This window comes from Phlebotomus papatasi, chromosome 1 (assembly GCF_024763615.1).
Source record: "Phlebotomus papatasi isolate M1 chromosome 1, Ppap_2.1, whole genome shotgun sequence".
In the NCBI taxonomy this organism is placed as follows: domain Eukaryota; kingdom Metazoa; phylum Arthropoda; class Insecta; order Diptera; family Psychodidae; genus Phlebotomus; species Phlebotomus papatasi.
In genome coordinates, this window is record NC_077222.1 from 75,214,819 (window position 1) to 75,229,232 (window position 14,414).

The 14,414-nt window shown below is 33.7% G+C and overlaps 2 protein-coding genes across 2 annotated transcripts; one reads left to right on the forward strand and one right to left on the reverse strand.

Annotated features, from left to right (window-relative positions):
• The first annotated feature begins 25 nt into the window (after window positions 1-25).
• Window positions 26-6,086, forward strand: LOC129802846 (E3 ubiquitin-protein transferase MAEA). Its single transcript, XM_055848993.1, has 3 exons — window positions 26-450; window positions 685-1,719; window positions 5,409-6,086. The coding sequence occupies exons 1-3, from the start codon at window positions 412-414 to the stop codon at window positions 5,505-5,507; spliced, it is 1,173 nt and encodes a 390-aa protein (XP_055704968.1). The 5' UTR covers window positions 26-411; the 3' UTR covers window positions 5,508-6,086.
• On the reverse strand, window positions 5,920-14,010 carry LOC129802843 (CDP-diacylglycerol--glycerol-3-phosphate 3-phosphatidyltransferase, mitochondrial). Its single transcript, XM_055848979.1, has 4 exons — window positions 13,794-14,010; window positions 12,825-13,699; window positions 6,638-6,843; window positions 5,920-6,570 (listed from the first exon to the last, which is right to left on the reverse strand). Exons 1-4 carry the CDS (start codon window positions 13,820-13,822, stop codon window positions 6,151-6,153), a joined length of 1,530 nt encoding a protein of 509 aa, XP_055704954.1. The 5' UTR covers window positions 13,823-14,010; the 3' UTR covers window positions 5,920-6,150.
• Between the last annotated feature and the right edge of the window lie 404 nt (window positions 14,011-14,414).

Genomic DNA, 14,414 nt, shown 5'->3' on the forward strand with positions numbered 1-14,414 from the left:
ATATCCAAAGTGCCCGATGCAAAACAATACCCAAAATTCCGAAATTGGGCATTTTTCAAACTAATTTTGCATTTTATAATCTTTTTTGTGCAGGAAAAAGACGAAGAAGATATAGATTCGATTAAATACTCGAGAAAACAATAAAGAAAAAACAACTTTTGTGCTTTTTCCCGTACTCTCAAAGAATTTGAAAAAAGTGAAAAAACATTACCAAACAACCAATTTTTTTGACCAAAACTATAACGGATATTTCAAAGTTTAGTAAACCTCGGGTAGAGTAAAAGTTCGACGTGGTAGCTACGTCAGTTGTAGTTTTGCGTCGTAAAAGAAATTTTCCTGAGTAAAAGAAGATAAAGGAGCACCCAATTGATTGGATTTTTCTTACCCTGCCATCCTTTGAATCGACCCGTAATGTCTGAGATAAGGGCCATGGAGCATCCAACACTCAAGGTAAGTTGGCAAAACCATTCACAAATCTGCTTTTAGGGCGTTTGAAGGCATTTTTTCTAACCGAGGTCACTTGCTGCCATTTCATCAGTAAAATGAGTAAAACACTCTCCAACAAAATTTTTGCTGCAGTGGAATTTCTATTTTTACCCTCAAATTGTGGAATTTTTCGTTGCTTTTTGTTCTCAACAAATTATCTTTTTTTTTTGTTTTTGTTCTACGCATTTGACTACTTAGGTACCGTATGAGATTCTCAACAAAAAATTCAGAATTGCCCAGAAGACCCTGGACAAAGAGCTCAATCAGATACAGAATGTGGCATCGGAGCTGGAGAAAGGGCTGGTGAACGGGTCAGCTGGGGAGATCTCACGTCTCCTGGGTGGTGTTGTGGAGCGTCTTCAGGTGCTGAAGCGCAAAGCAGAGGAGAGTATTTCGGAAGAGATTTCTGCTGGATATGTCTGTAAACGTCGCCTTGAGCACCTCAAGCAGAACGTCGTTGCCAATCCAGATGTCGAAGTTCAGCTAGCAGCCACGAATCAGTGGAAGAAGACACGCCTTGATCGCATGATTGTTGAGCATTTTTTGCGTCTGGGTTACTATGAATCGGCTGAACGTTTGGCCATCAGAAGTGGCATTCGTGACCTCACCAATTTGGACATTTTCCAGACATCGCGCGAAGTTGAGCAGGATCTGGCAAATCACAAGACTACCAAGTGCATGATCTGGTGCAATGACAACAAATCCAAGCTCCGGAAGATCTCCTCTAATATTGAATTTCAGCTGCGAATGCAGGAATTTGTGGAGCTTGTGCGTCAAGACAGACGCCTGGATGCTGTAAAGCATGCCAGGAAATATTTTCCAGACTTTGGCATGGAGCAACTCAGGGAGATCAGGCAGTGTATGGGCCTACTAGCATTTCCAGTCACCACCGAAATTGAACCGTACAAATCACTATTTGACACCCAACGCTGGAATGATCTAGTGCTCAATTTCCGCATGGAGAACTATCGTCTCTTCCAGCTGGCTACACAGTCTGTTCTCTCTGTGGCTGTTCAGGCGGGACTGTCGGCCCTGAAGACCCCACAGTGCTACTCCAATGGCTCAAAGAACATCAGCTGCCCCGTGTGCCAGGAGAATTTCAACGAGATCGCTGAGAATTTGCCATATTCTCATTGTGCCCAGAGCCGACTCATTTGCCGTGTGACCGGGAAGCCACTCAATGAGCACAACTTGCCCATGATGCTGCCCAATGGACAAATTTTTGGACAACAGGTAGGAATCTTCCCTTCCAATTTTATTATTTCTGTCAGCTCGCAACAAAATGACGCCCATTCATTCACAGTCTTGTTGTTTCAATCAGCTGTTGTCGTATTTCATAATTGGATTCTTATTCTGAAATATTCGAATTAGATACAAATATCCTTTTCTTCCATGGATTAACATTTTATTAATAATAGCAAATATTAGGCAATCACTTCTTGAGGATTTATTATTACAATATTACAGAAAATTTTATTTTTTGCTATTATTTTTCTTATTGTTAGCATATCACATAAAAATACTCGAACGATTGCAATCAAAAGCAATTATGGGGAAATTCTCAAGCTACCAATTATCGTAATTTATTTGGTTCGTTTAAATATTGTAATGATTATGATAATTTAACCATTTCTGCAATTGTTAAAAATAGTTTCGAGATTTTTATCAAGTAATATCTGCTAATTGTTCTTTTAATTTTAAATTTTTCTATCTTAAACTTTATCACAGTTTCTCTTGTTATTATGTACCAATTTACTGAATCATTGCAATTTGAAAATGGATTCTAAATAACAGGAACTCGTTCTATAAACAAATTGGAAATGAAAAATAATGATGAGTAAAAACTGATTCGGAAAGAAGATAGAACAAAAAATTTGCAGGTAGAGTCTCCTTAATCCTATAGGATTATCCTTATTTGCAAAAAGAAAAATTTACAAGTTAGAATTTTTAATGGCTTTCAGGATCTAATTTGATTTTACATTTTTGCGTAAGGCATTAGAATCTAGCAAAAATCTACTGTACATTGAGGGGTTACGTGTGTAAAGAAAACGTAACCCTTTAAGGACGATTGGAACACCTGTGTCCCATAAAGAAAATAATTTCTCCTGACCACCTAAAGTATTTGTTTTTCTTATGCCTATACGTAATTGCAAAGTAGAAGGTTGAAGGAATCTAGGATATTTTTTGCAAGTGTCCACCTATTTGCTATATGATAAATATTTAAGCTCAATAATGGCGTATTGAATCATATTGAATATTAATTTTAATTTTTTTATACTTTCAGTTTTTTTAAGCAAAACCATTTTGGCTATAAAAACTACAATACTCAAACATAATATTTTTCGTTAGAGTGAAAATTATTAGTCATTGGTATCGTCAGAAAAATTACTTAAATTTTTGGGCTATTTTTGTCCCTATCGTTCATAGAGATAAAAAATACACTAACTCAGACTCTGTTTGATTTTCGAAGGTTAGATATAAGACGTTTTACAAGTTTTGTTTATCTTTTTTTAATTTTTTTAATCTAATATTAAAAACGCTAGTAATTTCCCGTTAGCTGATGAATTAAGCTAGTTCTTGAACGAAGAATTTTATGTTTACTTGATCACAACTTATCTTACAAAACGAAACGTGGTGCAAAATACATCAAAAACGATTTTTTTGTATAAAATTCTCCCAAAAATTCAAAATTTTTTTAATAAATCCTTCGTTCAAGAACTAGCTTAAATCATTAGCTAAGAGGAAATATTTAGTTTTCGGATTTCAAATGAGGTCTCCGAAAACCTGTTCCTAAAATCTGAATTTTCAAAAATTCTAATTGAAAATTTCAGTGAAAAAAATTCTTTAAATGTTGTACTTTTATACGCTGCTTAAGTGCTTAAATTAAATGTTTTTTTAATCTGTTGAAAAATATTAGAGAAAAATATGCTGTTTTTTTTGTCAAATTGACCTATGTAACCCCTTAAGGGGTTACATGGGTCTCTCAGGTCAAGAATAGGCATTTTTCAGATAATAATTTATTGTGTCGAAAATATTTTAGAACTTCCAACTTTTGGGATATGAACGAGTAATTTAGAATAGAATTTTAAAAAAATGAAAAAAATTGAAAATTCAACCGTTGGTAGCTGATTTTCGAAACCATTCCTGAAAAAACAGACCTTGCGGTAGGCAGGATTTCTCCCAGTAGGTTCATCTGAAATCAAAAAACTAAATATACTCTGTTAGAGGATTAGTTGGACCCCTGGATGAATGATTTAAAAAAAAAAAAACAAAATTTGGATTTTTGGCAAAAGTTTTTGTAAAAACGTATCAATTTTACCCTATTTTTCAACACAATTTGTATTGTAAAAATGATACTGATTAAAAGAAGTGCAAATCCTACGTTCAAACCTAGATAATACTTCTCAAAACAAGTATGCAAAATTTCAGAAAGATCGGTTCAGTAGATTCTGAGTAATCTTCACTACCGCATTATAAAACGGTGTTTTGAGAAAAACGCGTTTAAAGTTTTACAACAATATACGCGCGCAAGCGGAATGCATAACTAAGGGGGGTATGTACAGTAACCAGTTGATTTATTAATTCGTTAATAAATAAGAAAACCTATGCACAGTAACCAGCTTACTTATTTATAAATAAGTTACTTATTAAAATGGCTGTTAAAAGCTTAATTTCAAATTAATAAGTGTTCCTATGCACAAAACCTGACATTTTATTAACTAATAAAATTTTTAATTTATAAACATGCTCCTCGAGAGAAGCTTCTTACACTTATTATCGTCAAATTAAGTAGATAAAATATTAATAATTGATAAATTTCATGCAGTAAATTACGATTTGTGTGGTTTTACGCAGTTTTTCAGGTGATCGCCTTAAAATCAAGCAAAATATTTTTGATGAAACTCTTTAAGAAACTTTCATTTTTTTGTAATTATATGATAATAACAAAAGGCAAAAGCAACTAATTTTATATTTTTCAAAGAGATTTTTTGGATCTTAACGATTTTTATCAAAGATTTAGTTAACACATAAACCTCATTTGACAAATAATAATCAGATTACCTTTCCTATATTATATTTACTGCAAATTTTATAAATTTTCGTTTCTAAATTTGTTCAATCTTTCTTTTTGAAGCATTAATGAGTGATTTTTATCTAACCAAAAATTGAGCCATTCTTTCAATTAATTTATGAATATTTTCAAATTCGTCGTATATTCTGATTTTGCTCTATAATATTTTCTGATTATTCATTATTTTTTTCATCAAATTTGTATAAAAAATTTCTTAGGGTTCATGTTATAAAAAACGAATGCACATTTTCTTCCACAAATTAGTAACATTTTCTTTGCGAAATCCATAAAGAAAATAAATGCTCATACATCACAAAAAAGATTTTCAACGTCTTACAGTGAAAAACCCTAAAATAAACCCAAAAAATAATTTTTTGGATGTATCAAAATGTACAAAATTCTTTAATCTTAGAAACCTCTCAAGTTTCTCTCAGCACTATTTCTGCCCTCGGGCGGTAGATTGAGGAAACCCACTGATTTATTAACAGAGCTTTCAGGACGTCATTTTCTGTGTCTCTGCATAGGTTTTCTGATTAATTAATAAATAAGCCTAATAAATAAGTTGTTACTGTGCATACTACCCTAAAACTGCTCTACCTCCGAGTTTTACTCCGATTGACTTGTAATTTTCAGAAAATATTTTTCAAATGTTATACTATAAAATAAAAAAAAATGATTTTTTTGACCTGAGAGACCCATATAACCCCTTAAGTAAAAGGATAAAAAAAAAACAAATTATATTTGCAGGTTCGATATTAGCTAATTGAAGCGACAATCCGATGAAAATGATAATGCAGCAAGTGACACATCTCTAATTGACTTTCAATTTGTTCTGTGACTCTCTTTACAGGCATTGCCGCACATCACAAAGGAGAATGGCATAATTGTTTGTCCAGTCACAAATCAGACATTTTGTCAGCCAAAAATCGAGAAGGTCTTCGTCATGTAGATTTTTCTTTGTGTCTTCTGAAGTAAATCTCAGCGCGATCTCCAAGATTCTGAGGCTTCTTCTTGGAGAGATCTCCTCGGATTAAATATCATTTTATTGGTATAATATATTTAAGGCTTTTTCCTCCCTCATATTTCTCGAGTAATAAGATAAGGAGCAAATTCGATCGTATAAGCAATTTTTGGCATTATAATTTTTTTTAAAAACTAAATTTTAAGATTTTCTTTTCCAACAAAAAAAATTATTGTTAATTAAATATTGTGAAGTACAGTTTTTTGTGGTTTAGAGATTACAATAATTGAGAAAATTAAGGAAAGATGATATGAGATAAAAATTTGCTAAAAATGACAAAAGACAAAGTTAAAGTATAGAATTTCGAAATTATGAAAGAAGAAAAAAAAACAATGTGAAATTGATGGATTTACCTCTTTGACGTGACCATAATTTATTTTCTCACATTAGTCTGTCCAATGTGAGCATTTCAATAAATACATTTAAGTAAACCTCCCAATCTTTTTGTAATAAGAAAAAAAAATCTCATCTCTTATGAATAAACATATGAGATATTGTGAATTATAATCAATTTATTTGTTCTCTATAATTGGTTGAAATTTATTGACTAGGTTCATGAAAGCGAGCTAATTTAGAAGAAGTTTTTGAACACGGATACAACCCCTCTCACCCACCTCGGAATTTCTCGTTTTGTAATTTCTGACTCAGCTGCTGATCCTAATCGATAGAGATTTTGACATTCTGCCTCAAGGCGCTTCTGTAGATCCTCATTCTCCGTCACAATGCACACTTGCGTCTCTAAGTCTCGATTTACAGACCTCTCTCCGAAATTGGAAGAGCCAATCAGGGTCATTGAAGGCAGAGACGAGTTGGGAAGATAGTACCATAGTCCTTTGGCATGATACGTCCATCCTGGTTGCTGATATTCAAACAAACTAACGCGATGATCTTGCTTTGCTGCTTTCAGTTTCTCATAAAACTGTCTGGCAATTAATGTATAAGCATCTGGAATTCCACCGGCAGGTCCTTTAGCACCTTTGAAACCATTTGCCTGCAAAAAAAAATCACAGGAAATATTCGGTGTAAAAGTGTCAAGATATAACAGCCAAAATTCTTACATTTGGATGAGCCATGAGGATAGCACATTCAGCTTGGCAATCAGTAATTGAATTCATGTACTCGGGCGTGAGATTGAAGTATCCAGTAGCCATTCGAATTCGAGAGTTAGGCTGTGAGTTCTGGAATAACGCCTTTGTCACTACACTGTCATGGTGAATCCCCAGCTGGCCCATTTCTATGACAGGGAATATCCATGTGTCTGCATCTGAAATTGAAGCCCAAATCAATCATTTAACAGGTAGGGGAGAGCTGGGCAATTTGCATCTAGTACAAAACTTGCTTTACTATTTAAACCAAAATTGGCTTTTTATAGGGAAAAATTGAATTTTAATTGCATAAACAATTCAAAAAATTCAATTCACTAATTTACAAATTTTATTAAAATATTTATGTCGTATATTTTGTGAAGCATATACCGTAATTTATTTCGCAAAAAAAGCCATTGGTATAAAAATATCAAACAGCTTGTGATAATCATGCTGTCAAGTAGATTGTTCTTTTTTTTTATAATCCTAATCCTAATGAAAAAAGTTTTGTCAAATTAACAAGAAAGGTTTGTGAAAATGCTTTTCTTACGTACTGAACACGAAAAACTTTGGTAAATTGGCGGAAAACTAGATCTTGTTAAAATTTTGTCAAAAAAGGTGTTTTTTTCATGTAAAATATGAGAAAAAATGTTGTCAAATTGGTTAATAACATCCCCCTTTGACAAAACTTTAACTCTTTCCGAACCACAACATATCCAGCGAACGAATTTCAGTAAAACTCACTTTATTGTAACTCTTTTAGTGGTCAAATATGACACTTTTACAGAGAAAGAATTTTTTCCTCCTCTGGAAAATTGGAAAACTCATGTGTACTCTCGTCCCCAAAAGAACGCAAAGGATACAAACTTCAATTTTTCCAAAGCCAATATTATCGATTTTGTAAACTATTTGTGCGTGTCAAAGGACTCCTGTACGATGTTGATAACTAAAACAAGGTGAATTATTGACCAGTATCTTGTGGGATGTCCAGATGTGATAAAAAAGACACCCAGCTCCTGTTTGCCGACAGATTCCTCATAATATTTTACACATAACACTTTAAAACACATTTCTTTCAACACGATGTTATTGTAGACACATTAAGCTTTCTCAAAAGCATAAAAGACACTTCCTGGACAATCAGAATTCACCAAAATCAGGAAGAATAGGAAAAACTTCCCTGAAAGGCCTGAAAGCAATCTCCATCGCTGCCAAATTTCAAAATTATCGGCCATATTGGCAAAAATTTCGCTCCCGCTTGGAATTTTGTTACAAGGTTGGTGTCAAAAAGAAAATGGCGGGCATTGGCGGGATAACCTTATATTTGACCTCTAGATTTTTGCGGATGAGAGTACCCATAAAGTTTGAACAAGTTTTTTGAAAATTTAAGAAAAAAATGTTTTTCGAATTTATGTAATCTGTAATTGTTAGTTATCATACTTATTGGCCCCGAGAGGTTTTTCCTTATTCTGGTCTAGAAATATCAAAAAAGTCACAATATCTGCAAGGAAGCAGAAAATCGAAAATTCACAATTTTTGACCAAAAATATCTTAGCTCAGGAGTTAATTAGGATCCTGCAAAAAATATCCTAGATTTGGACATCCTTATAGTTTGTACTTATCCAGAAGAATTGGATTTTTATCGATTCTAGATAGTCTAAAAAAATTGTTGTTTCCATGGGTTTCCAGTGTCCCAAAGGAGACGAAAGAGTTAATAGATCGACCATGTTTTCCAATAAAAAACACAATAAAGTGACTGTTTATTCGTTTTGTTTAACATTTATGTTATATTTCTGGCTAAATTTAGTTAATTTAAATGCTAATCTTTATTGCTAACTGTACGTGAAGTTCTCAAATGAAATTATTACCTATTTCGTGAACAGAGGGTTTTTCTGAAGTGTCTGCAAATGCTTCAATAGGAAACCCCGGAAATATGATTTTTTTAGAGAGATTTTCTTATTGTTTTAGATGAGAAAAGAGAAAAGACCAGGAATAAGAACAAATCCTGCACTCAAGAGCAACTCAACAAGGTTTTGGAAGCCTTGTCGCGGTTTCACTTACACTATTTGTCTCCAAAATGTCTTTCCCTTGTCTCCATTTGGATTAATATGTTTCCAATAGAAGCATTTTACGCTCGCGTATTTTTCTTGTATTTAAAAAGTTTTCAAATTATATCTAAAGAATTTTTACTAAACAGTAACATTCTAGAAGAGTCAAGGAGCAAATTTATGTAATTCTCTTCAGAAAAAATATGAACTTAATGTGATGAATATTCTGTCAAAGTTAAAACGTCTGGAAATGGTTTTGAATTAGGACATTTACCCTATATATCTGGATAGTATTTAGACATTTTTGTGTCCCATAGTAGTGCAAACAAAGTGAATAAAAGTACGAATAAAGATGTCGTACCCTTGCTTCTTGATATTCTTGAGACTGAAAATCACTTAGGGGAAACTGGGGCACCACCAAACAGGGGTACCACCAAACACTGCGATTTTTTCAATAGGTATAAGACTTCAGAGAATGAGACTTACATGAAATCATAGATACTATAGGGATGCTTGTCCAGAGAAAGAATGATCCACATAATTCAAGTAGTTCAGAAATAAGAATCTTTTTTCGCAAAATTGTGAGATTTTGATAATTTTAGTCATTTATATATCTACCTGGAAAATAAAACTGAAATAAGTTACATCAAATTTCACTACACCAGTACTTTCCCACATGTTTTGGGATAATATTTATGTATTTACTAAAGAAATTAATGTTCACATTTTTTTAAAAGAATATAAAATCCATCACAAAACAGAGTTTGGGGCACCAACAAACAGGCAAATTTCTCACAATTACAGATGTCGCGAGCGTAGCTTGAATGGCAAAGTTTTTCCTCTTATCTTTCTTACTCTTCATCTCCCTCTTTGTTCGATTTCAGAAATTTATATCCATTCATAGGATTTTCATTCAAGACTCAAGAGAAATATAGTTTCAAGAACCCAATTTTGCATTAAATGATTCTTAATGATTCTTAAGTGATTTTAATCAAGGATTGACGAATGATTTCTCGATTTTATTACAAATAATAAGAAGAGCGCGTAAAATTTGAACTTTAGGTATAGTGTTTGCCACGATTTTAGTGGCGCTGCTTTCCAGTCAGAAGTCGAATGATGTCAAAATGATGAAAAATCTATTGACAAATATGTTCGGTGTGCTGTGCTTTAGTTTTTTGCTATTTTGGTCACTAATTCTAAATTTTGCAGTGCTTTTTTGAGAATTATTTACATTTTCAATACATTCTTTATAATTAGGAATTGGGGTGAATGCCCAAAATAACTTCAATGGGTGAGAAAATGAGATGTTTTTTGGTGCCCCAGAAAGTGTTTATTGGTACCCCGGGTGGTTGGAAAAAATCGAAAAATGCATGGTGACACAATTTTCCTTTTTACGGAAAATTGAAGTGCTTCACATCATCCTTGTATACATTAATATGCAGCCTATACCCAAGAGTATAACATGGGGTAAGCAACATTTTTCTAAAATTCACAGTTTTCTTAGGAAATTCAGTCAAAATCGCATCTTTCAAAAGTGTTTGGTGGTACCCCAGTTTCCCCTAAATCCTACATTATATAATTAGAATTTACATTTTATGAAATAAAATAATTTACTCAAGTATTATACAGGTCGAATGAAAACACAACACAAATACAGACATGAAAAAGACAATACATTATTCCATAATTAATTTTATTCTACTATACAGAATAAAATTATTTGGTAAAATCGCTCGAAAATGTTTGTGAATTCCATTTTGCAAACATTGTTCATATCATTCTCACTTGACGAGCATTTCTTGTTCTTTCATTAATTTTTACTCGTACATTTCAGTCTTATCTGGCAAAACTTTACGAACACATGACAAAATTTTACGAACATTTTTTCAGTGTTTACAAATATTTACGAACAAATTATCTTGTCATAAAGGATGTTTACTGGAAAAGATCAAACTTTAACGAACTTTTTAGTGGGTTTACGAGCATTTCGTAAGTTCCCAATGGAAAATCGCAAACATTTACGAACATCTTTAGGAAATATTTATTTACTTCTGTATAAAGTATAATCTCTTCTAACTTCGATGCAATTGACTAAAAGACTTCCTATAATTCTAATTTCATAATGGAATCTAAAAGCAATACAAAACATGGTTGTAATCCTGATCTTTCTCCTTGATTCGTAGAAAGTTCTTTCCACGGAAGAGGATCAAGTAATTCGTATTTTAAAACTTGGAGTTTAAACATTGACAAATCGTGTGTGTGCGCAGGTGCCTTTATAAAAATGATTTTTCTCGCTTTAAGCCATGTTTTTTTTTTACAATTTCTGGGATACAATGAATCCTAAAGTAGATATTGTGCTGAACATACTTACGACTTAAGCTGAGAGACGGTTTAACGTAATTGCAATCAAAATAATGATTACAAATTACAAATTAAATTAATGCAGTTAATTTATTAATTAATTACGGGTAGTCGATTTCTTGTGCTACGTGCTTCAATTTCGTCAACCGACGCAATTCTTGGAAGTCGCATTCTTCACAGCTCCTCACTCTTTGTCTTAGCAATGACTCTGGAACGAGTTTCCCAGAGAGAAGAGGGAGCGACTTATTCGAGCCTTTTGGCGTCTTGAATTCTTTTTTTTTTATTTCTTATTTTTGAACTCCGAATGCGTAATTATTGTAACGCGTACCCTACAATCTTAATGTGTTGCTCCTTGCATATACAACCTGCGAAAGAGCTTTTCCACTGCACTGTTTTGCGCTGGAATTTGGTCACCAATGCTAAGACGGCGATGGACGCTTGTTACTTCTATTCTCTTTTCTATACTACCACAGTATGCTTTCAAGAGATTTGTGTTGAATCCGTTTTTCGGCTTTAGCCGAATTTCCAGGACCTTATTGCACGAAGTCCAAAATTTTCTATTTTGAAAATTGCACTAACGCGTCAACTTCAATTGAATTGCAAGAGATAGCAAAAAAATGGCAGATCGAGATGAAACTTGGCACAGATTCATACCAAAGAGTGTATAATCGACTATCACTTATTATTCTTTCAATTGTTTATAAGTGCCAGTCTCATTACATTTCATTCGACCTGCAGATCGAATAATTTTTTTTCGCATGTTTACTTGATAAAGTTTTATTTTTTATTGATAGATTTATCAAATTTTAATCTAATGCTCAACGCACAATAACTTTTGTTTTGTAAACACGTTTTCGACATTTCAGTGAGAGTGAATGAGACCTAGATCTAGTCATCTCGCTCACTCTCATAGAAAAATACGAAAACATGTTTACAAACAAAATTTAATGTGCGTTGGACATAAGAACCTTTTATTTCTACTGTCTAATTCCCAGCGCACAATAACCTTTGTTTTGTAAACACATTTTTAACATTACAGTAAGAGTAAATAAAACTTAGATCTAGTCATCTCGCTCTGTCTCAAATGTAAATTTGAAAAGATGTTTACAAACAAAAATTATTGTGCGTTCGGCATAATTCTACTCCTGTCTAATATCTGCCCCTGTCTCCCCTACAGTATATTTTCGTAATTATCCAAAATCCATGCAAACAAATTTTGCATTATATAGTTTCATTTGGGAAGTCATTAAAAATGCATTAACTGCCCCTGCTTCCCCTACTAAAAAAAATCTTTCAAAGGCATACGACCTTATGACCTTGCAAAAACCAAAAAGAAAATGAATTATGGATAATTTTAAGATGATTGCATCTCGTTCGATCAAATGATTCACTCTATGATGAAACATTTTACAAATTGAATGAAATCATGGCAAGATGAACAATAAAATTCCTCTGTATTTTCTCAAACTGCCCATCAATTTTTGAATTTTTTATCAAACATGGGAAAATTAATTTACGAACAGTATAGCACAAAATTGAAAAATATACAATAGACTGAACAGAGGTGATTGTTAAAAAATATATATATCTGTTAGCAGTATTTCTGCGATTTCTGCACATAAAAATCACTTTAGAAAGATTCTACATTCTCAGAAATATTAAGAAGTTCATACACATGCATTTGGTGCACATGAGTCATACTTTATAGAAAAATCAATAGAAATAAAAATGAGCTTTTAGCATTGCGTTACCTTTTTCCAAGTCCATAGCACTATTCTGTCTCTCAATCACATCGCTGAAGTAGGAGAAGATTCTATGTCTGGCCTCTTGGGCAAATTCACTCTGGGTGCCTTCATATGGCAAATGCTGCCAGGATTTGTGAAGCTTAGGTTGTGCATCTTTAGAAGAAACTTGGAGACTAAATTCTTGCACCTTATTTACAAGTCCTGCATAGAAATCTGCCAGTGGCTTGTTCTCAATCATTATATATCGATCCTGACGATTTGTGAAGTAGTCGTTAGAGAGATTAGCTCCACTGATGATGACAGAGTTATCGAAGAGGTACACCTTCATGTGCTGAAGTCCAAGAAGTTCATTCCATCGCGGAGGAGCTAGTTTCTTCGTGATACCTCGAAGAGCTGGAGTGTGATAGAGGGATAGGCTGACATTATCACTTTCCTCCATCAGGGGCATTATCGTAGTTCTCGAGTTTACTTGTCCACGGGTTCCCCGGGTGAAATCCAACAAGAAATTTATCTTGAGCTGTTTGTTCTCACGTAGATTTTCTCTCAAAACTGATATTAGACTAGTCTCTAGCTGCCCGATACCTAAGTATAAACTAGCTAAGATGATTCTTTTTTTGGCGGAAGCACATTTTGTCAGCACTGTCTCGTAGAATACTCTGCGGTCATGAATAACTGTAATACAGTCTCCCCGGACAGGGAAGCATGGAGCTGCTCCATGGAGCCAGGACAAACTCTGCAGCCGGACGTTGGAAAACTGTCGTCCGGAAAGTGGCTTTGGGGATGGGAGAATTTCTGCTGTTTGACCCTGTATGGGTTGTTCAATGAATGTCGCAAATAGACGACGAATCATCTTGAGAATCTCTAATAGCAAAAGGGGCCAGCTGAAAAGGAAGACAGTGAGTGTGCACATTAGACAGAAAAAGGATAAGAAGTGTGTCCGGAAAAGGCATGCAAAAAAATAGTGGACAAATGTACCTCAAGAGAAAATCCAATAATCTCATCATTACCTCGAGAATTTAGTTATATTGAAATACCACTGTGACCAATGACACGTCCACCATTCAATTCATGTCGAATTTTTCGTCATCATGACGCTTTCAAAGCAAAAATGTGGATTTATAAAAAGGTCTCGTGTATCGAGATGCAATCCGCGCACTCAGCTGTTTGATGCGACACTAGCGCCTTCGCGGCGTCGCGACGAAAGCACGTGAAAAAAGTTAGGTTAAGTCAACATGTGTGGAATCCCGCCTTTTTGATTTATCGAAATCCTTTATCGACAAACGAACTTTTCTTAATCCGCTTCGTTTCATTATTAAACTGATTTTTATCAAAATTGTTAATCCATGTTTTCTATCTAATTTATCACCTGTGAAGTGGCATTAATTGCTTCTCTTCTGCCAAATTGTTCACCACACTATTTTCATGCCAAAACAATAAAATGTATTCAAGACAATAAAATTTATTTGATGGCATAGAATGATTGAGAAAAATGTGTAATTTTCTAGGGAAAGGTCAAATTTATAGCCATTTCGCACATATTTTATTAATTCAAACAATCTCAAAATCCATTCAATTGTATTTTTTATGCACTCTTCT

Coding starts and splice junctions, on each gene's coding strand:
- LOC129802846 (XM_055848993.1), top strand. CDS start 412: ATGTCTGAGATAAGGGCCATGGAGCATCCAACACTCAAG. Junction 451..684: donor TGGAGCATCCAACACTCAAG/GTAAGTTGGCAA, acceptor TTGACTACTTAG/GTACCGTATGAGATTCTCAA. Junction 1,720..5,408: donor GACAAATTTTTGGACAACAG/GTAGGAATCTTC, acceptor CTCTCTTTACAG/GCATTGCCGCACATCACAAA.
- LOC129802843 (XM_055848979.1), bottom strand. CDS start 13,822: ATGATGAGATTATTGGATTTTCTCTTGAG. Junction 13,700..13,793: donor TTATTGGATTTTCTCTTGAG/GTACATTTGTCC, acceptor CTTCCTTTTCAG/CTGGCCCCTTTTGCTATTAG. Junction 6,844..12,824: donor TGCTATGGACTTGGAAAAAG/GTAACGCAATGC, acceptor CTTCAATTTCAG/ATGCAGACACATGGATATTC.